Source organism: Onychostoma macrolepis, chromosome 02, assembly GCF_012432095.1.
Source record: "Onychostoma macrolepis isolate SWU-2019 chromosome 02, ASM1243209v1, whole genome shotgun sequence".
Lineage (NCBI taxonomy): Eukaryota > Metazoa > Chordata > Actinopteri > Cypriniformes > Cyprinidae > Onychostoma > Onychostoma macrolepis.
The window spans coordinates 20801935-20824484 of NC_081156.1; the positions used below are offsets into that span (position 1 = coordinate 20801935).

The window sequence follows — 22550 nt, forward strand, 5'->3', positions numbered from 1 at the left end:
CCTAGCACCATGCTCTACTGTTTGAACTATAGCAACTCAAAATAGAACATGTTTGTTAGAAAATTAGTAAAACCTTGAGTATTCCAGTCCATTAGAAGAATCACTGAGTCATCCAATGCTCTTAATCTGGGCCAAAGTCATTGTTATTCTGATACCGAGCGTAACTCTAGACCCCTCATCATCACTGGGCTGGATATATAAAGGATGAAAGAGAAAAAGAACCACATTCCTGACAATCACAGTCCAGTCACAACAAAGAACGAGCAAAAAACATGATTAAGATTCGTTCATGCATATTTCTAAGCGTATAATTCCTCTCTCCCTGATAGTGTGTATAAAATTGAAAAATTCCAACAGGAAACACTTTGTAAGACAGGAAGGGCTGCAGTTACATTTTCAGCAAAATACAACTCCAAACACTTTATATGCCTGTTTTTCCTATCACAAAAATATGAACATACCCTTCCTATATAACAAGCACCAGAAAACCAAAGATATCAAACCTAAAACTTACTTTTTTTCTCTGAAACATATATTTCAAAGGACAACCCAGTGTTTTTGTCCATACAATGAAAATCAGAGGTCACCAAAATGGTTCAATTACCTTAATTCCTTAAAATATTATCTTTAGTGTTCCACAGAAGAAACTAAGTCATACAAGTTTGGAATGACACGAGGGTGAGTAAATGATGACAGAATTTCCAATTTCGGGTGAACTGTCCCTTTAACTAGACCTTGTTACATAGAAGAAAGGCACATGCTTTGCTTCCAACAGAGAAACACAGAGAGAGAGAGAGAGACTTACCTCAGAATGCTCACTGCAGGGAGGCTACAGCTATAGCAGTCATTGTAATGCGATGGCAAAGACCCACTGAAGCCAAACAGCCACCGAAAGGCAGCAAAAGAAAGAGACACAGAGAGGGAGGAGGGACAGGAGGTGAAAAAAGGCAGTGATTGGAGAACAGAAAAGCTGTTCTGGAAGTTGAAGCGCACTATCCTTTTACCCTAACCTCTCTGTCTCTCTCTCTCTCTCTCTCTATCTGTCACACATGCTGTTCACTTCCAACCTTGAGGCACCCACTGATAGTTGTCCCTCCCCCCTCGATTAAGTTTCCTCCTTTAGCCCTCTGACAAACATGTGACCAAAGGGACATGACTCAACAATACGGCTCTGTGGCATTAAATCCAGGAATCATTTGAAAAAGACTGAGATACACACATCACAGGCTCTGTTTGGCACCTACGGATATACTTCATATATGTCCATGTATGCTTTTATTAAAGACTGTGCAAAAGTGACAGCTCTGATTTGCATACTTGCAAACTCATTTGACAGCATTTGCGGCATAATGTTGATTACCACAAATTTAATTTTGACTCAGAAAACGTATTAAAAATTACAACGGATGTGAATTCGGTAAATATTTAAATGTTAAAATACAGTTTCAGTAGTAATGCCACAAGACTTAAAAAATATGCACCTTAACATGGTTTTAGTATAAAATTGCTTACTAAAAGTGTAATGCTACATCCAATTTTACAGCCTTGTTGGCATTACAATGAAACAACTCTAAAATGCCAGTAAGACAGCTTCACAGATTAAATACACAAGTTTTAACAGAAGAATTAATGTATATTCATTTATAAAATTACAAGCTTCACATTTCTGCTTTTAAATCCTCCATAAATTGGCCCCATTAACTTCCATTATAAGTGGCTCATAGTAGCCCTGTTTTTTTTTTAAATAAGCGACAAATCTAAATAATTTTTTGTCAACATTATGCCACAAATGCTGTTAACTGAGCATTACTGTTGCTATTGTATTGAGCCTAGAATGTATCTTTATTTTCTTTTCTTTTATTATTATATGCAAAATTGAGAGTTTAATTGTGAAACAATAAAACAGAAAGGCTCAATAGTCTTTCTAGCCAAAACAATGTTTTCAAGCAAGTAAATTTTCATGCTTGCTCTATCAGTGGAGATACGCTTTATCCTGCTTATGACCTCAGCGGCCACTGGACGTTTCTAAGTCTCAGTGACAAACTACAGCAGAATAGTTTGTGTTTAACTGATTATATGTCCAGCATTGTTCTAGGAAATTTGCCTCATATCTTTTTTGTTTCCCGAGGTTATAGTCGTCTTAATTGCAAAATGACGTCTTCATAACGCATTTAACAGAGAAACGTAATCCTTGTCCTGAACATTATGATATAATGGATCACTGCGATCCTGCGATGACGTGAATTCACGGCTGAATAGTTGCACAGCATGCAATCCAGCCACCAGCAATGAAATAGTATGGTTTTAATTCCACATTACAAGGATGCTATTATAACTGTAAATTATAACTGAACACTGTCATTTCCTGTTTGACCTATGCAGATTTTCTTTTTATAAATACACCCTGATGATTTCAGCAATCACGCCTCGTTACATGGCAGTCAAGGGTTTGGCCGCAAGCTGATTCTGTGTCTGTTTTCTGATTACGGTACTTGTGGAAGACATGGCCCAGCAAAAACCTTTGATAAATCAAAGCAATATACTTGAAAATACAGTTATTTATTTGGAAGTGTTATTATGGGGATTCGATTCATCTATAGAACAAATCTAATGTTTCTATCTAATTGCATTGTTAAATTAATAATGAAATATTTCACAATGGGTGGTTAAATAAAAACTGAAACTGTAAAGTGGAAATATGACATAAGAGGACAAGCAACCGGTGGGTTAATTATGGATAATTATTGCTTTGGGGATAACCATAACCCTGCCAAAACATTTTTTCAACTCCAGCAGCTGTGGTGGGAACAGTCGGAGGGAGGGGCCCAGGGTGCTGGGTTATTTTTACAGCGACAAATATTTGTTGTTAAGGTCTTCATTTACAAATGGAGATGACTCAAAAACAAGCCTGCCTATTCCCCATCCAGCCACTGTCCAGAATGGAAAACTGTATTTCTGTATGTTCAGATGAACACTACTCTGCAGTCAAACTGACCTTAAAAAAAAAAAAAAGAAAAAAAGAAAAAAATTCAATGGTCTGGAAAAACAGAGCCATTCGTAATGTCTATTTAATAAGCCAACCTAATAATAAACCAGGAGAAACAATGCGTACAATGAACAGTGCTGCCAATTAATAGTCTCTACTTGAGACTTGCTCCACATTTATACTTATGCCATGGTTTGTCTGAATACTGGATTCTGATTGGCTGGCAGGTGTTGATTAAATTCGTTGAACTGCACAGGTAGTTCCAGGTCAGTTTAATCACGTTCTATATTAATGCGCTTCCTATAAACATTGGTAACCATAGTAACATACAGTTACAGTTCAATAGTAACAAAGAATGACGAAAATAACCGTCAATTTTTATTGTTCCGGTCAAATATTGCAGCGCAAATATTATTAACATCTTTAATATGTGAATGCTGGGAAATGACCATGGCATAAACGGGATAATCAACGGCTAGCTGTGCATTAAACGATTTGAATGCACTTCGCGGAGGCAACCACCCTCCGCTGCGCTTCGGGTGGTTCTTCGCCTCCACGTCGTGCATTCAAATAGTTTAATGCACAGCTAGCCGTTGATTATCCTTTACATGTAATTTCATATTTGGAAAAACTAAGGACCTTTTCTTGATAATGTCCTCTGCTAACTAAAAGAAAAAGAATAGAAATCACCATGGAAACGATAATTCTGCCAGTGCCAACATATATATTATACAACAGAAAAGGTATCGTACAATTAAACTTTGGTAGCTTGCAATTAATCACGACCGTCGTCTGATAAATAAATAAATAAATAAATACGTTTTTAATGAAAACACACTGACAGAAATAATGCTTAAAATGCTTTAAGGAGATCTCATTCAAATTTAAATAGGGTTTAGAATAACAATAACTCTTGTTGCCATGGTATTGTGGCGGAAACTGATGACCATTGAGCTTCGAGACGAGCTGCACTCTTTTTACTACAGTCTGTCACATAGATTTCTACTGTTCGTTCTCGCACTGATTACTTATTTGTCTAGTACAGTTTAACTAACGTCAGTGTCTCATTTACCGTCAGATGCATTCAGATCACACACCGACTCAACGCACGTGTCTGTCGTGCAAATGAACTCGCTTCATGTCATCTTTCTTGTCGGTCTGGGAGCAAAACCCAGTCCCAAACGCTCAGGAAAACGTGGACATGCGGCATGCAGGTGTTTGTATCCATGACACACCATCTACACTGCAAGCGACACGACAAAACTATGAGACGAAACATTATTGCCAATAAAAAAGAGAGAAAGAAATCAACACCGCATTATTTACAATTGACATCCCGCGCTTGCAGCGTACGCAGCTCGTTAGCAGCGTCGCTCCCGCAGTCAGTGTTGACTGGGTGTGTTAAAAAAAAAAAGATGACATTCATGAGGCAAACATCAGAGCACAAATGATTACCGACCTCATCAACTGTCTGGAATTCATCTACCGTGCGAAAAAACATGTTAAATGTTCAGTAAGCTCCAAAAATAAATAGCATGAGCTGCACGCTCCGTCAGCCTCAGTCAAATATTGACCATGACTAGAATTCACAAGTTAATGAAATGACCAGTTAAAAAAAGATCTGAAGGTTGAGTATCAACCACCCTAGAATAATACATTAAAAAGTCAAAAATACATACAATTTTTGGTTATGAAATACTCACAGTAGAAGGGAGTTTCAGTTAATGACTATTCCAGTGGTGCACAGCAAGTCCTACCAGACAGGGGGGGTGGGGGGGACAAAAACTCACCTGTCATGCAAGAGGTGTCCAGTTTTCCAAATGCTAAATATTTATTTTAACAAAAAGGTGATGGAGTCGCTCTCTGTCAAGTATTAGGAATGAAAAAATGTCAGTCAGATAGAGAGGGAGGTCTGGTCTGGAAACCTTGCATGCCCTCTCATGAAGAATCAGTCAACTTTTTGTAAAGGGCACACAAGACCCACTTTATATACAAGAAGTGATGCATGGTGTGTGCGTGTGATTAATTGGTCAGCTTTTAAATCCCTGGGGAAGAAGTGCAAAACGTAGGCTAGCAGTCGCACTACAAATGCACAGCACAAACATTAACCCACAAACGAACACTCCATTGTGTTCATCACTGTGTTTATCTAATAGTCTTGACACTTGTTTTTGATGTAGATGTAAAATGAGTTTGTGATATTATTCTAGTGGATCTTGAAGAGAGAGTTCACCTAAAAATTAAATGACATTTTAATTACTAATTACTAATCTGTTCTTTCCTCCCAAAGTTTATTAGTGACAAATGACAGATTGTTTAAACCCAAAGTGTGCTCTCCATGTCTGATCTAGATACTGGTGAGTAATTGTCCCTGCGTACAAAAATGCACATGTAGGTAACTTAAAAGGTCAATTTAGTGAACCTTAGTCAAAAAATGTCAGGGGTCAATACTAGTTACTATCAGTGCTCTGCAATGTTCTTTCAGGGAAAAAAAAACCTTTTCTGCTGAGGTACAATTATGATAGATCAGCACATGGTGAACCTAAAACATGAAATTTGCATGAAATCAAGTCATTTCTTTTGATCTAATCACTTTGACAAGAGTGGTATGTAAGTGGCAAATAAACAAGCTGTTCTTTTCCAACAAAGAATAATCCTGTGAAAGCAGATGATAATATATAATTAGACCATAAACATGTGAAGAATATTGATGAGAGTGGAACAGAATTAAAAATAACCACCCTTTGTGCATGTGTTCTGTGGGAACAATCGCGTCTGTCAGTGTTGTTAATAATTAGGGATCCTATGACAGAACAGTGTTATGCAAACCTGCTTTACAAATATCTAGATAATTAAAGGCTTTTGAATCGGCATAAATGATGGCTTTTTTACACTGAAGGGTGGGAAACAAAATATTTGTGAGAGTAAGTTACTGGTATAATTATATCCAGAATAACAACTAATTTGTTTAAAAGAAATCCAGCAAATATTCTGTTTACCAGTAAGTTAAGCTTAAAATAAAATGTGAAATGCACAGGCTACCTGATTTATCTTTTAGAATGAAAGACTGAATCACATTATATGAATCACATTATATACTTTACCCACAAGGAACTTAAAGATGCACTTTAAAATAATGTACCCTTACATGGGGTTCTGTTTTTGTTTATCATGGGGTGGTCTGCCTCATGGTAGCCAACATATTGAAGTCACATGACTTGCCAACGTTCTTTATACCCTTATTTTCACTCACCAAATAAATTAATCTAGCTGACAAATATTGTAAATGGGACATTTCTACATTTGCAATGGTAAGCGAGAACCTTTGCTTTGAATGAATAATACACCCAAAAATGAAAATTTGTTGAACATTTACTCACTCTCAGGCCATTCAAGATGTATATGAGTTCATCAAAACAGATTAAAAAATTAAGCTTTATATCACTTGTTTAACCGGACCCTCTGCAGTGAATGGGTGCCGTCAGAATGAGAGCTCAAACAGCTGATAAAAACATCACCGTAATCCACACGATCCAGTCCATCAATTAATGTCTTGAGAAGTGAAAAGCTTCTAATAACATGTATAACTTGCTTGCTTTGTAAAAAAGCTGTCTTATCTGAATCAAGAGAGAAATATGCAGAGATCAAGCACAGCTGAGAAGCAAAAAAACAGTCCAAAACATTTCTAAAAACATATGTCAGTGGATTCTGATGTGAGAGGACAACAGGCCATGGACTTTTACATTGGAAGAATCATTATTTTGGACTATGGACTGGTATTTTGGTCAGAAGTGATGGTTTACAGTTAAAATGCCTTAATGATGTATTTGTTTCTTACAAAAAAGTGCTTTTCACTTCACAAGGTATTAATTGATGGACTGCAGTCATGTGGATTCCATGTTTTTATCAGCTGTTTGGACTCTGACGGTACCCATTCACTGTAGAGGATCCATTGTTGAGCAAGTGATGTAATGCAAAATTTCTGCAAATCTGTTCAGATGAACAAACAAACTCATCTACATCTTGGATGGCCTGAGGGTGAGTTTTAAGCAGATTTTCATTTTGGGTGAGCAATTCCTGTATTGTTTTGTTGCACCCAAGACACTAGGTGTCAGTAAAAATACACAAAGTGTGAAGAAAGCAGTGGAATAATTCCAACATGCTAAATTATATGCTAAATTTACGTAATCAACAAGAAATCATCTTAAAACCATTTAACAGTCATAGTCCAATAAAATAAAACTGTAAAATAAACAAATAATGAATTGCGATCCACATTCCTTCATTTTCTATAAGCTGAGAATGAGGTTTTGTTGAAGGAGATATGAAAAAAAAACAAAAAAAAAAACTTTTCTGTGAGAGAGAAACCTAAATCTTACAGAAGCAGGCTTTCATAAAAATTAACCCTGTCTTCACATTGTTCATAATACACATCCAAAAAAGAAAAACAAAAACAGTCAATTCAATAATAACTCAGCATAAATAAAGAATCAGAGGGGCTGTTGGAAGAATGACCTGCAGCTTTACCACATTAACAGAAGCTTTAGCCTGAAGCTACACACTAACCTTTTGTGCATGGAGCAAAAATTCAATAAGCAGCAGCAGACGTTATTGTTATAAAGCTAAATCCAAATAGCTTACATGGTTCTGGGCACCTGGCAGCTTAAAAAAAAAAAAGCTTGAAAAAGTGCATAGAGAAATAATGAACCAAGAGCAATGATAATAATAATAATAAAAAAAATGCAATATAAAAAAGAATTTTCCATAAAGATCATTAACCAATAAAATCACCTATATGCATGCTTTCTGCAAGTTAACACATTGTGAACTGCAAAAATCACATAACATTCAGTCATAGTGTGAGCATGTCAGAGGATGGAAATTATGCGGTCAGAGGAAAGTAATCACAGCACAATAGAAAGCTCATGTAAATCATAATTTTCATCCCTCAAACTTAACAAACTAGCAATTATTGTTCACATGACTGCTTGCCAATATGAGGGCAGCGAGCAAGAGAAGTAATTTTAGTTGCAAACCGGAATAAACAAATTAACCAATGCTCATTGTGAAAATTCAGAGGGAACTTACTTAAAAATATAAGTTCTAAAAGAAGGTTTTATCCATTTTTGGTTCCCTAACAAACATTTAAGTAAGCTCATAAAATAACCATTTATTTCTCAGTGTGAAGAACGTTTTAAAAATCCAAAGAATTCAAAGAAAGATTCCATGGGTGTTAAAGGTTCTTCATGGTAAAAGCCCAAATAAAAACAAGTAAAACCCATGTTAAAAACATGTTGTGTTATTCCTGTTGCACTTTTCTAAGAGAGGTTTAAAAAAGAAGAAAGAAAGAAAGAAAGGCAAAAAGATTTGAGTCCTAAAGGCATTGCACAACATGACTCACAACATTAATTTTTGTGCCAGTATAAACTTTTTGGCCCACCTCATGCCCCCTAGACTGTTATAAGATTTGAGTTTGAATGAAAATATAAGCTGCTCTTATCTGATGAGCCAAACACTATGAGATCCTTAATTACTAGTTGAGTCATGTTGATCTCAGCCTCATGCTCCCACTGCATCTTTTACCACCCAGGCATGACAAGACCACACTCAGAGCTCCCAGCCCTAATGCATCCCTTCGCCTTTATTAGGACGGCACTCGCTGTTCCCACTATTAATAATTACAGGTTTAAAATATCATGTGCGGATTCCAATACATTGGGAACATGATGACACAGCAGCTCTTCTTAGAGCACTTTCTGAAAACATCTCTCGTGAAGCACAGAACAGATCAGACGGAGCTGCTGATTTGAATCTTTTACCCTGTAGAATGAGAGAATATTTAACTCTCTTATTGAGAAAGAGAATCATCTTCAGAGAATAATACCAACATTTGACTAATGGTTTAAAGAGTGAAAAGGATCCAAGGCCAGTTATTAAGTAACTAAGTTAATCTAATTTTCCTTTAAATTGAAGCACTAAAAATAACAGAGAAACTACTAGGCACCAGCTTTGCTTCAGTTGCACATTTTGAACAGCACCTGTTATCTTTATTAAAAGATATTATAAGTTAAACATATTAGTTGAAATCCTAACATTTATAAAGATATAAGGAAGTTAGATGTAGATATTTTAGTATTATATTTCTTTTTCATGTAGTGTCGAAATGCCACAAGAAATGAAGACAAACTAAACCTTAAGTTTCTGCATCTTTAGGTTTAAAAAAAAAAAAATCACTCCTCCCTTCAACATTTTGGATTTACTGATCTTTTGGGTTGAAGAACTCAAAATTTTGGTTTCTTGGATGATCTTTAGGAAATCTGAACACATACTGACCTCTACAGTGCACGAGTTTTACTGAATTCAGGTGACAGAACCAACACACACAAAAAATTCATGGACAAACATTTTGTTCACATGTTTATCAAACCACTTCTCACATCAAACACATTAACACAAGTTGGCTTTAAATAAGATTATTACTCGATTCATTGCACTATATTTTAAAAGACCAATGATGAGCTGCCCTGATGTACAGAATTTCTGACTTCTCACTCGGTCATCAGTCTCTTATCGTATTCCCTGATTCTGTTTTACAGTGGAAACATTTATTACAGTCCAAGAGCAAGGCTACAAAATAAGTCTAATGGGAGGTAAAATATAAAAAGGGCATTAGACAATATGTTGTGTAATGTTGCATTATGGGTGAAAAGCATGAAATGGCAACCAGTGAATGTTACAATTATTCATGTCTGGAGAATTATGGTCCTGCTAAGAATATTGTTGCACAAAACTGATATTCGCCCTAATGTTGTGCTCTACTTAAGTATATTGTACTTCCAGGAGTGTGTGCGCACACAGGCATCGTTTGGATCATTCCTTAAGCTCCTGTTCCTCAGGTTTGCTCTCCGTTCGCCCGTCTCTCCTGCTGGCCAGCTCTTTCAACCCTTCCTGAAGCTGCTCAACAGCCTCTCCATCTCCTGCTGCATGTGCTAGAGCCAGAGCTTCCTGGTACAGTTTACTAGACTCCTCCAACTCTCCTGAACAACAAAAGACAAGCAACCATCACACAACTGTGTACCCCTGAGAAAATGTCATTAAAATGATAAAACAATGAGAATGTATGATAATATAATTTCAATATGCATCTGTTTATGCACACACATACACATACAGACAAAAAAGTATGAATGAAAGTGAAAGTATGAAAAGTATGGAGTCGGTGGTATTTTTTCAAGAAATTAATACTTTTAGTAAGCACACCTGCATAAAAATGACAGTGACGACGTTTTTTTGTATCAATGTTTCTACAAAAATATTAAGCAGCACAACTGTTTTAAACATGAATAATAATAAAATATTTAGCATATTTAGGGCCCTCTGAACACAAACATAATCTGTAGAACTGCTCTGAGAGTTACTTCATGCACATTTTACAGTTTCTTTTGAGAAAAACTATTGTCATATCAGAAACCTAAAAATCTTCACAGCAAAAAGTTCATTTTAACTTGAAAAAAACTGACAGAAATATATTACTTAAATGTAATGATTAAGTAATATATGTCTAAAATGACTACTACTAATAAAATTATTATTAAAACAGTATTCTTTAAGAAACATTTACCAGAAATATTTGTAATTTTTTGCCAGAATTTATTTACCAGAAAAATTTAAATACATAACACGGTATTTCTGAAAAATAAATACAATTATTTTATATAAATTAGTTAATTAGAGATGCTTTTGATTAGTTACCATTAAATTAATGGAAATTAGAATTTGGTAAAAAAATAAAAGTATTTCATATTTTGTTCAACTTAACAAATTGCTGTTAAATTGTGCAAGTCTCATGATTTCAATTAATTAGACATGCTTTTTGATTAATATTTTTTCATTTAATTTCATAGGGCCCTACATAATACAATGATTTCTGAAGGATCGTGTGACACTGAAGACTTAAGTAACGGCTGCTGAAAAATCAGCTGTAATGATTATTTCACATTAAGCAGTTAAGAGAGAAGTTCTTTCAAACACATTAAAATAATCTTACTGACCCCAAGTGGTAAAATGGTAGCATGTATGTATGTGTGTGTATGTGTATGTATATGTGTATATATATATATATATATATATATATAAAAAATACAAATATAATATGTTGCATTTTATATATTAGTATTTTATAAATATTTCATATTTACATTTGGGATTGTATATCAGAATTAATTTGTGCACTTCATTTAAAAAAAAAAAAACTATATGTAAACGTCAGTGGAACTGAAGGGATCACTTGAACCTTTGTGCATCAGAATTCCCGCCATATTCCCAAGCAGCACATGTTGATCAGGGTGACCCGCTGCCTGTCCAAGCTCAACAGCCTTCTTCACAAGAGCCAGAGCCTCATCATGCTTCCCTTGCAGGTCCATCACGGTCGCCAGGTCACTCAACAGAACCAAGGTCTGTAGCAGATTACACAATACCATTTAATGAGACAAACTATTTGCCACATCAGAAGATCTTGTAAAATGACTAGGAACACATTCATTGGATAATTATGATAATATGACATATGTACCAGTGTGTAATGTCATCACCTGTGGATGGGACTCTCCCTGCTCCTCCTGGCAGATCTGCAGCGCGTGCCGATAATCTCTGCAGGCACCTGTGAAACGATGATTAGCTGCCAAATAACGTGCCCTCGCGTCCAGACTAAGACCGAGGAGCAACCTGGTGTCTTTGCGCTCCTCATCTAATTCAAATACAAAACATGTAGTAAGAGATCAATACATTGACAAACAAACACAAAAGGTCATACAGCCGAAACTGAAAGGTGGCTGTGATACCTGACAGGCTTTCTGGAGGAAGCTTCTTCTGTTTCTCAATCTTGGACTCTAAAGACTCTGTGCAGAACTGGAAGCCATGCTCTGCCAATTCGTTCCTGGAAATGAAAAGTTAGAGTTACTGAACAGAACAGAGGTTAACAGGTCAAATAACTGACTGCTTTCACTCTCACAGCAGAGGATCACAACTCACTTGTTTTGAGTGGCATATATGCTGGCCAGCTTCAGGGACATCTCAATCACTGCATTGTCATCCTTTTGAGATAAAACAGGTAAAGGAGGTTTCAAAAACAGACTGAGGCTGATAGCATTTCTTATTTTTTTGGTTGGTTTATAGGATAATCAGTCAACCAGTGTTCAAAAATGAAGGAATCAGTAGAAAGCCTAGTGTTTTTACCTGTGGTGTTCCTCCTGACAGCATAAAACTCATGGCTGCTTTGAACAGCTTCTCAGCCTGGGACAATAAACAACAAAGAGAGTCACATGCTGCCGTTCGCTACAGGTGTACGCACTAATGTAGAGTACTGAGTCAGTGGAGTAGGGCAGAGGGAAGATCACCCTCAGCCTTACTCACATTATCCAGCTGACCTTGGACAAATGCAAGATTCGCCATCTGTGAAGCAAGAGAAACATTAAACATTATTTAATCTTCTCTGTCATGTAATATATACTAATGATTGTTGCAATGTTTTGTTTAACAGGGAGAAAAAAAAATGGACTTGGCTTAGTAAAAAAAGGAGGACAAAGTCAGGAAAAAAACAACATACCAGGCTGTATGTGTATATAATGGCATCATTATTGTGCGTCTGATGTGCCAGTCGAACAGCTTTGTGTAAGAAAACATTGGCAGCATCCAGTTCCCCAACCATCATGCTGTACTGTGAAGGATGATGGGTAACATTCAGTCTTCAAAAATAAATATTATTTAAAAAAAAACATTAAAGACTGGAACGCACTGCATAACTTTCCCCCCCCATTTAAAATCTGGAAAATTTGATGCTAGAACAAGTCTGCGGATCTGAATTGAAACATTTAACAGAAAATCCATGTAGTGATTTCTTTTTAGCTTCAAACTTCCAGTTGAAGGATATCAAACATGTTTGATATTTTTCAGCTGATTATAGAACACGTTGTTTTTATTTGTCATGAGTTTCCTAGCATTGAGGCCCATGTTTCTGCATGACTGGTAGTGTGAGATCATTTAATGTATAATGCCTAGTTTTTTGTTTGCAACCATTTACAAAATCTGGAGGTAAAAATGAATGCCTACTTGCAAAGCGTTTTAAAATCTGATTTGAAAAATTCATGTAGTGTATGCCAGCCTTAAAGGAATAGTTCACCCAAAAATTAAAATTTGCTGAAATTTTCATTTCACAAGACATTAATAGATGGTCTCATGTTGTGTGATCACTTCTGGAATATTGTGATGTTTTTATCAGCTGTTTGGGCTTTCATTCTGACGGCACCCATTCACTGCAAAGGATCACTGGTGAGCAAGTGATTTAATGCTAAATTTCTCCAAATCTGTTCCAATTAAGAAAACAAAAAAGCTACATCTTGGATGGCCAAAGGGTTCTTTTTTTGGGTTAAGTATTTCTTTAATATATTTTAGAGCTTTTTTGTTTTAGGAAAGTCCAGAAAGCTTCTCATTTATAATTTTTAAACACAAATAATTTAATTACAAAATATATTATCAGAGTAACAATGTAGCAATAATTTGAACTTAACAATATTAGTCTTTGTCCCTTTTTTTTTTTCAAATTTTCATTGTGGTCTCAGACTACGCTAGGACAAACAAATGTAGCTCAAGATACACAATCAGGTTTTGAAGTAATACCTGTGTGTCAGTAAAGAGAACTCAGTAAAGCATCACAGTATACCTTGGCTTTCTTCAAGAGCAGAATAAGTTCATCCTCAAGTTTTTGCTCCTCAGTCCTCTCATCAGAGCTTCCAAAAAGCGAAAAGGCTGATGCAAAAGCAAATCTCGCTGTTAGAACACGTTTATCATTACACAGAGCTCACCGCTGTTATGACAGCATCACGCACATTACGGCATGTGTCAAATACAGATATTCACAGAAAACATGCATGTCAACTCACCCATGACACCCCACGCAAGAGTCCAGCTGCTGACCCCTGCATCGCCTGTGGGACGCTTCTCACCGACACACAGATGCCACGACCTTCCGTGCCAGCGGCTCCACCGCACAAACTCACCAGCCGGCTCACGTTTGATTCGTGCTGAAGATAAACCAGAACCGGACACGTTTCTCGTGCAGTCGTTAACACAATGTTTTACACGAGCTACCTGTGCAGCCAGCTGCCGACAGTAAGAGCGCAGCGCCATGTTTCTGTGATTATGCAATGACGTCAGGCGTAGCGGTCACGTGACCAGCCCGGGCTCACGAATCACGATTTACTTTCATTCGACTTATTTCCATTTCAATTCGGATTTAAATTATATTTACATTTTATTTATATGACTTTTGCTGAAATGTGCATTGAATATGTATTTATTATATTATTATTCATTTATGCCTTTGCACTCAAACATACGGGTCACTCCTGTAGTTTTATTATTATTAATAAAAATATTGAAGTCTCACATTTTTATATAATTTTAAACAATCACATTTTCAAATATTACAAACATATTCGTTTAATTTCTTCCTAATATCACGATTAGAAATTTTATTTATTTATTTACATTTCCCTATTCATTGGGAATATATATATACATTACATTTACATTTAGTCATTTTGCAGACGTTTTTATCCCAAGCGACTTACAATTGTATATATATATATATATATATATATATAAACATGAGCAAAGCTTAAAAAAAAGCCATAAAACAATATTTTCAAAATAAACTGTAAAGAGGAGGTTTAAAGATGATATATATATTTTTTTAAATGACTGCATAACAGAAATAACACATAAAACACACCAGTTTATTATTCACGGTTCTGTTTATTTATTTTTAAAGCACAAATAAGGTTACAAAACAACACAGTATCCTGTTATCACCCACTGGCCATTAGTATTTTAACAGGAAAAAGAGGGAATGCTTTTCAGTTCTAAATTAGCACACAGTGGGTCTCTGTACCACAGATCATGCAGTAATTATAGGTTAAACGTATTCATTTGTAGACACAGAAGTGCACAGAGAAAGAGAAATAGGAAAGGCATAGGGTGATCCATATACACTCACACTTTATATGCACATGTACAATAAGAACTGCACAAAAAATTACACAGATCACCTCAAATTTAAATCCTTCCGCTGAAAAAATAGCTTTCAAAACCAAGCAAGTTAAGCTTTCAGTGTCTGTAAAGCATTTATACATTTAATCTGAAAAGGAACAAAGTTGCATGTGTGAAATGTACATGAGAAAATACATAAATTTGTGTTTTTTTAAACTGCCATTTCAGTAACAATACTGTAGGTTAGCATAGCCTTAAATCAGGAAATAAAGCATATGGGTATGTGAGGCTTTCTACCCAAATCTCTTATAACGCACTGTGACAAATGAAACACCAATCCATCAAAAAGATGAATGTTTAATTTATAGAAACAGTTTAAAATGCAAGCAAAGAGGAATGTCAATAGAGGTGTAAATGACCTAAAAACCCATTGAGGTTTTCAGAATTAAGAAAAGTTTTCCCAAGTAAAATGTCAGCACACTCTCTACAAGTTCTTAAGAGACAAGAGAAGTATTATATTAAAGCCCATGGAAAATAAGCCCTATGTGCTTAAAACACATTATATCATCTTTTGTCTCTTCTGAATGTAATAAGTCATCTCTTTTCAAATAAGTCAGCACCTGATAATTCAGTATCTAAAACATTTTACTCAAAGGTGACTTAGAAAATTTGAAATAAAAGCAATCAAGTGTCTTGGAAATTAGCAAAAACACCCAAGTATCACACACTTACAAGTTAATTTACGAGGCAATTCATAGACATATATTGCAGACCTCACAAATGACCTGCTGGACCAAGCGCCGCATTTAAAATCTCCGCCATCGTCACATGACAGAATTGTATTTGGCACACAGTATAATTTTTTATTTATTTTTTTATAAATCTGCATTGGCTGCATACAACAACACTGAAATCTCATTATCAACCAGCATTCAGAGGCACGAAATATTTACTGACTGCAACAAGTTCCTGTAAGCTCCAGCTTCTGTCTCCCATTCAAGAGCAGGTTATTGCACAAAAAGCAATTCAAAGTGTCACATACGGGCCTCTCTAGCTCTCGTATAATTTCACTGCACAATGTTGCTGATTGACAAAACTTAGGTTGAAAGGACTGTTATACATTTAGTGATTGCCGGCAAAGAAATGCCTGTCAGGTTTAAGATTCATTTCAACTACACAACGTGCAAACGAAAGGGATAATATCCATTGACAAGTAAGTGCTGCCACTATATTCCCCACTAAATCACACACTGATTTTTTCTAATTATTGTGTGCTGGAACATTATTCAATGCAGATGACCTAGGGTTTTTCAAATCACTTAAACTGAAAACACAAAAATGATGTGCAGTGATTGTCTACCCTGAACAGCATGTGTATATCTGATTGATTGCATGGTTATCTTGCAGCGAGGGTGCATACGAGGTGTGCAAAGAGCTGCCTAACCATGACCAGAAGGAAAACAACAGCACACATCAAACTTCAACTGCCACACAGAATGAAGGAAGACTGTTCGCTCCTCACCAAACCTTGGAGTAACTGAGAAGGGTGTGTGTGTGTGTGTGTGTGTGTGTGCGTGCGTGCGTGTGTGTAACAGAGGACAAAGGCTAAAGCCTGGACACAGCATGAACACCTCACTCACGGCTCCCAAAGAGCTGAAGGAAAAAGAGGAATATGTAAACCACATCCATGTAGAGGCAAATGGCCCCGAACACATGCTCCTCTGGGTTCAGAGAGTACCGCCTGTTGCCGATCAGCAGCTGCATGTCAAATGCCAGAAACTAAAGCATGACAAAAAGAGGATAATTACATCTTGTATGAAGCACATCAACATGACGATATTGCATAGTTAAAGGGTACTAACCAGAGTGAAAACCAGAGCACCAAATCCAGCATAAGCAGTATGCAACCAGGGTATCTAAAACCACAGACAGAAGCAGATGTTTGAGTTCACGGCACTGTATGGTTGGATTGATATCAAAATTATGACTTCAACATGATACCTGACAATATATAATAATTATAATTCATTAATAATGATTAATATATATTAATAACTATTATATAAACAAATCAGCTTCTTTTGAATTGCACTGGAAACACATGGGAAATGCATACACTGTAAAATAATCTGGGTCAAAAAAAATTTGTCTCCTCTGCATCACCCTAGCGCCATTTTGGAGAGTATCCACTGAACGTAAACAACGTATGCTGTTCTATGTCAGCTGTGCCACACAGATACGCTGTTTTCGTTCAAATCAAACCATAAACCATGTAGAAAACGCATGGCGCAGCTGACACAGAACAGCATACTTGATCACGTTAATTACATTGCTGTCTATGGGAGAATGCAGAATGCATCAAAAATATCTTAATTTGTGTTCAGAAGATGAACGAAGGTCTTATGGGTTTAGAACGACATGAGGGTAAGTAATTATTGACAGAATTTTCATTTTTGGGTGAACTATCCCTTTAATGAGAAAGTCACATGATGGATCAAAGGTTACCACAAGTAGCTTTTCCACAGACAAAAGTAACTTAACGTTAACCAATTAACAGTTTTTTCCATACACTGTTAGAAAACATCCACAGAAAATTCCAGTAGGCTACATATTCTATAAAATTTACAGACATTTCCTTTAACCCTAAAACACAATACAATGCAATGTGCTATTCGAAGTATAGGTAAAACACCTGTAAAAAAAAAAATCTATACAGAAAATTCTGCCATATTACCACAGTGCATTAGGCCGTATTTTTATGTTAGCATTCTTACAGTCATTTGCCAGTCATTTTTTACAGTGTACATATTTCAAAAAGATATAGATAAAAGGTATATCTAAGCGATACTGACACAGGATTATAGTGACAGCTTCAAAGTGATCTAGTACTTAAATATCTATTAAGGGTTTACAAGCAGCTTACATATCCAAATGGTGCGGTGAAGAACAGCAGAAGCCCGGTGATCATCAGCACCATCATGAGGGAGAAAAGTAATCCATGACAGGTGGTGAAGTCAACCTAGATGACAGAAGACAACACTCTATCAAATTACACATAAATGAAGCACTTGAAAGAAGCTGTTTAGGACAAAGTAATCTCACCCTGGATTGGAAACAGAAGAGCGTGATGGCCAGACACACCAGTGCTGTGATGCCCACACACATCATCACCACTTTGGTATTATGGTAGCTGAAGATAGAAAAAGAGTGAAATTAAAAACTGAAAGTAGTGCTGCAAATTCGACACACACACACACACACACACACACACACACAGGATGTATCCATGGACATAATGTTTTTTTTATCCCAATACCTTAACCCTAAACCTCACACAAAACTTTCTGCATTTTTAGATCTTCAAAAAACTTAAATCTGTTTGATTTATAAGCTGTTTTCCTCATAGGGCCCAAAAAAATGTCCCTACAAGGACAAGGATTTTGGATATTGCAATCTTTGTGGGACATTTTGTCTACACTAACATTTTCTCAGTACAGAGAGCTAAAAAAGGAAGAAAAAAAATCTTAACAATTATAAAGAATATCTCACCTCTAGCAGTGCTTTGTGTTTTATATTAATAGAATATAAGGTAATAAGTTTAAATATGAAGTTCTTCTTACCTGGCTAACATGCCCGCCATATAGGACATTGCCAAAGTCTGAAAATAAAGCAAGAAAATTCAACACTTTCTTTTTCTGGTGGTTAAAAATGTTAAAGGATAGTGAATACTTATTATTATACTTATTATAAATGAGTGTTTATCATCAATGAGACAACTTACAAAAATGGCTAGAAGGATCATATTGGTAGGGTATCTCCGTCTGTAGATTAAACAAACACTGATAGATAAGTGATGGATATTAAAGAAGCTCAGAGTTCCTGAAATCCCACATCTCCTATGTGAGCAAACATCTCCTATGCTGGTCTCAAACTCAAAAACAAGCAGAATGTTTAATAAAAAGTATCTTCTTACCGTGCATTAGTACTGCATACAAGCATCAGGTATGTTCCCATGAAAGTCATGCTGGACAAAAACAAAGCAGTGTCACCAACAGGGTAAATATAATTCAAACAAAAAATCTCAAAACCTCTAATGAGGAAACAGAACAGTGTATAATTCAGTCACTTACTATGAGGTGAGATAGAAAACTCGATTGTATTGTACGAACTTCCGGACTGGCTCACTGTGAAACACAGAACGGTCATCAATTGCAGCGCTTTCATTTAAAAGTGGCATAAATGGATAAAATGGGGCTGTGTCTTGTACTCTGAAGTGTGTATCACTTACCAAAATGTGAAGAGCGACACCACACTAAATGTGACCATGAGCTGAACCATGAGGATACAGAAGACCTGCGAATGAAATACATGCTTTTCAAGACTAGGATATTTATGCATCACCATTTAATCACCATTTTTGAACGTTTTTGAAAGACATCTCTTATGATCATCAAGACTGTATTTATTTGATAAAAAAATACTGTAAAATAGCAATGTTGTGAAATATTATTACAATTTAAAACAGCTGTTTTCTTTAAATGCAAAAGTTGAATTTTCAGCTGCCATTACTCCAGCCTTTAGGGTCACATGATCCTTCAGAAATCATTCTAATATGCTGATTTGGTGCTCAAGAAATATTTCTTATTATTATCAATGTTCAAAACAGTTGTGTTGCTTAATATTTTTGAAGAATCTGTGATACATTTTTGAGAATTCCTTGATCAATGTAAAGTTCAACAGAACGGCATTTATTTGAAATAGAGATTTTTTGTAACATTAGAAATATCTTTACTGGCACATCATTTCTGTTGCAAATGGAAAAACCATTGAATTAGGACTTTCACACCTTCCTGATGAACATGCGGCGGACATTCTTGTCCTCCCAGTTGCTTCCACTGAGGCCGTCGAAGCTGCTGCTGGAGCTCGGGTCAGAGAAGGGTGAGGACATGTCTGCAGCATACGCATTGGAATATCCTGGACCTAAACAGACATTTTGCACTATTAACATTGTTCAAACAGAGAAGAAAGACATCAAAGATAATGCCCCTTGCTTATTACCAAAACTTCTGCATCTATAACTAAAGATATTATAATAAATGGTCACTTACTGGGGCCGGGATGCACATAAGCCCAGCTGGGATGCATGGGCATGGTTGGGGGTGGCATTGGGGGCGGCTGGGAGGCGTAAGTGAAGCTACTATTTCCTTGTTCTTTATCTCCTGCTGTAGCTTCAGCATAGCTGGGTGGGGCTGCTGGCAGACTCATGGTCTACTGTAAAACAATTCAACAACGTCGTTTGCACTGCACTGCGCTCCTCCGCTACTTGATTCTTTTGTTTTGGTGCGTCAATCTGTTAAGTTGCTTTGTAGAAAAATTAATGATCCGCACTCACGAGAACAATCATTACCATTAGGGAATAGACACAAACGTTTCGGCTACCAAGCCTTCCTAAGTGTGTTTTACTACTGTAAAACAATACCATTAACACAATAAAAGAAATCATCTGAGGATGGAATCACAACTAGATACTTGAGCACCCCGGCTTACATTAATATTTTATGCCCCAACACCAATGGAACTTTGAAAGTCTTCACCACATGAATTCATTATGAGCCTAACACTTGAATCCTTTCCTGTTTTAAGCCAATGGCAGACAGAAAGGTTAAAGAACAGCTTTATAAAATTATCTTTCAACTGACCAGATTATAATGTTTATACATTAACTCTGTACAGACTGACATTTGATATAATAGACAAAATGTTTTTTTGTTTTTAAATGGAAAAGTTTATTGAACCTTTACACAAGATTAAAAGAAAACCTAAACATGTTTGAATATGTTTTGTATCATATTTGATGCATCAGGCTTTTATGGTCCATACAGTATGCTATAGAGAGAATACAGAGCACACACTTGAGGAGAAAAAAATACCTCAGTTTAATACAGAGGCTTAAACTGAGCAAAAATATGTAATTTGGTGCAGATGTTATTTATATGACCAAACAGTAAGCTTAACTGATAGCTAGTAATGCAAATCAATCAGATACTTATAACAGCATAACAGACTTTTGCATAAAAATATTAGTTGTCACTCTATATCTCCTAACAATATGTCTTAGTGAGATGATATTTAAATGCATAGTTTAATGATCAAAGCTATGTAGTATTTATTGTAGGGGGCAAAACATATAATGCAATACAATCCAGTGATGAATGAGACAAATAAACGTTCCTCAAAAGTCTGATGTATCATATTTAATACTCACATTTTAACATGATTTGGATAATCGAGGAAACTTGAGTGGCTTTGATGCAGTAATTGTTTATCTTACATCTACTTTTAAAAATTATTAAAGATTTCACAGCAAATAGACGCGTTTACCACATCCTGAATGTGGACGTTTTTAAAATGATACTTAATGTTCTTTTTCTTGCTAAAAGCAACCAGATGACAGAAGGCAAGAAGAAGATTATGTAGAGGTTTTTCCCCCCTTTCTGCGTCGAAGTGGTCATCATGCTGATAATTTAGAGGCGGCTTTAGAAATTAATGCATCAATTATGAGCAGTAGTATTTACATGGTTAATTGTAAAAAGTGTTGTGTTATCGATCAGTTATCATCAATAACAAACATTGAACATCAATTTAGATATTGACCGGGCTAGTGAATGCAGAGCTGTCAAATACACCGCACAGCAGTCTCTAATCCTAAACTATTAGTCTTAATGAGTACTATCATACTAAAGTCAGCAGCAGTGACAGCACTGATATACATGAAGACAGCGCTTAGCTTAGCTAGCACATCGATGACACTTTTCAAGCCCATTCTGTCGTGCAGGAGAAGACAAATGATTTGCGCATATAGGAATAACGCTGTTAGTAATTACTTTAAAATGTACGTTCAACTTAATTAGTTAAAAATTAAGCTCTGAATTTCAACTTACCTTACTGTAACAGCTAATGTGACACTCGAGAACAACAATGTACTCAATCATGTAATGACGTACATCCGGTGTTTCCGGAAATGATAAACGCGAATCATAGGCGAGATGGAAAGTATTTATGCTGGTGGTACAAAATACTGTACTGTATTTATTAAACATATTGACTAAATATTTTATTTTCCATACAAGTCAGAAAAATAAACGACGGCCATATATCCATAAACGCACGTTTTCGGGGTAGAAATCCGTGCTTTTTAGAATTAAAAATGTTATACTGAATAAATCTTACCTTTAAATAAAAACTAAACGTTACTAATTTGATTTCTTTGTTAAAAAGTGTTTAAAAAATGGTCACACTGTACAACATATATATCAAGTTAAAAATGTATGAGCTGTAAATTATACCTCCCTTTTCCGTTATAGAAAATATTCCGTTATATTGCCGTTTCGTAAAATATTAAAGATACATATTTATTAATCCCAGTTTGATTACAAAGGCAGAGGCGCAGCCAGAATCTTCCAGCTATGCAGACACTTAAACCATAGTCTTCCTGGTTCTTTCAGTAACCAAAGCAATA

The 22550-nt window shown here is 35.9% G+C and overlaps 3 protein-coding genes across 9 annotated transcripts in view; all 3 read right to left on the reverse strand.

Moving 5' to 3' along the window:
• slc4a2a (solute carrier family 4 member 2a) overlaps nucleotides 1–4948 on the reverse strand; it is a 32251-nt gene extending 27303 nt beyond the window's left edge. For 3 of the 6 annotated variants that reach the window (XM_058750031.1, XM_058750044.1, XM_058750051.1), the window contains exon 1: nucleotides 806–1139. The gene's annotated coding sequence lies outside the window, so the exon portion shown is untranslated. Of the gene's footprint in view, nucleotides 1–805; nucleotides 1140–4058; nucleotides 4276–4776 lie in introns of those variants that run through there. The other 3 variants (XM_058750057.1, XM_058750022.1, XM_058750038.1) reach the window with 2 other exon arrangements.
• A 4293-nt stretch (nucleotides 4949–9241) lies between these two features.
• Nucleotides 9242–14205, reverse strand: ttc19 (tetratricopeptide repeat domain 19). Of its 2 annotated transcripts, XM_058751247.1 has the most exons (10): nucleotides 13924–14205; nucleotides 13704–13789; nucleotides 12591–12701; nucleotides 12398–12436; nucleotides 12221–12277; nucleotides 12017–12078; nucleotides 11827–11921; nucleotides 11578–11732; nucleotides 11280–11442; nucleotides 9242–10023 (listed from the first exon to the last, which is right to left on the reverse strand). In XM_058751247.1, exons 1-10 carry the CDS (start codon nucleotides 14168–14170, stop codon nucleotides 9857–9859), a joined length of 1182 nt encoding a protein of 393 aa, XP_058607230.1. In that variant the 5' UTR covers nucleotides 14171–14205; the 3' UTR covers nucleotides 9242–9856. The 2 variants fall into 2 exon arrangements, with proteins under 2 accessions (XP_058607230.1, XP_058607239.1); XM_058751256.1 differs by lacking the exon at nucleotides 13924–14205 and having other exon boundaries at nucleotides 9248–10023; nucleotides 12591–12696.
• A 572-nt stretch (nucleotides 14206–14777) lies between these two features.
• On the reverse strand, nucleotides 14778–22052 carry faim2a (Fas apoptotic inhibitory molecule 2a). The gene is made up of 12 exons (XM_058762757.1): nucleotides 21973–22052; nucleotides 20140–20302; nucleotides 19878–20011; nucleotides 19320–19384; nucleotides 19162–19215; nucleotides 19005–19055; nucleotides 18813–18852; nucleotides 18652–18689; nucleotides 18134–18221; nucleotides 17955–18050; nucleotides 16894–16947; nucleotides 14778–16810 (listed from the first exon to the last, which is right to left on the reverse strand). The coding sequence occupies exons 2-12, from the start codon at nucleotides 20294–20296 to the stop codon at nucleotides 16664–16666; spliced, it is 924 nt and encodes a 307-aa protein (XP_058618740.1). The 5' UTR covers nucleotides 20297–20302; nucleotides 21973–22052; the 3' UTR covers nucleotides 14778–16663.
• Nucleotides 22053–22550: the final 498 nt, after the last annotated feature.

Bases quoted from the DNA above. Each gene is read 5' to 3' on its own strand.
- faim2a (XM_058762757.1), bottom strand. From the start codon at position 20,296: ATGAGTCTGCCAGCAGCCCCACCCAGCTATGCTGAAGCTACAGCAGGA. The intron at 20,012-20,139 runs GTAAGTGACCAT...ATGTCTGTTTAG, and splicing joins TTATGTGCATCCCGGCCCCA to GTCCAGGATATTCCAATGCG. The intron at 16,948-17,954 runs GTAAGCTGCTTG...CTGTGGTTTTAG, and splicing joins TCACCGCACCATTTGGATAT to ATACCCTGGTTGCATACTGC.
- ttc19 (XM_058751247.1), bottom strand. From the start codon at position 14,170: ATGGCGCTGCGCTCTTACTGTCGGCAGCTGGCTGCACAGGTAGCTCGT. The intron at 12,702-13,703 runs GTATACTGTGAT...CATCCTTCACAG, and splicing joins TGCTCTTGAAGAAAGCCAAG to TACAGCATGATGGTTGGGGA. The intron at 12,437-12,590 runs GTATGTTGTTTT...CTTGCTTCACAG, and splicing joins TTATATACACATACAGCCTG to ATGGCGAATCTTGCATTTGT.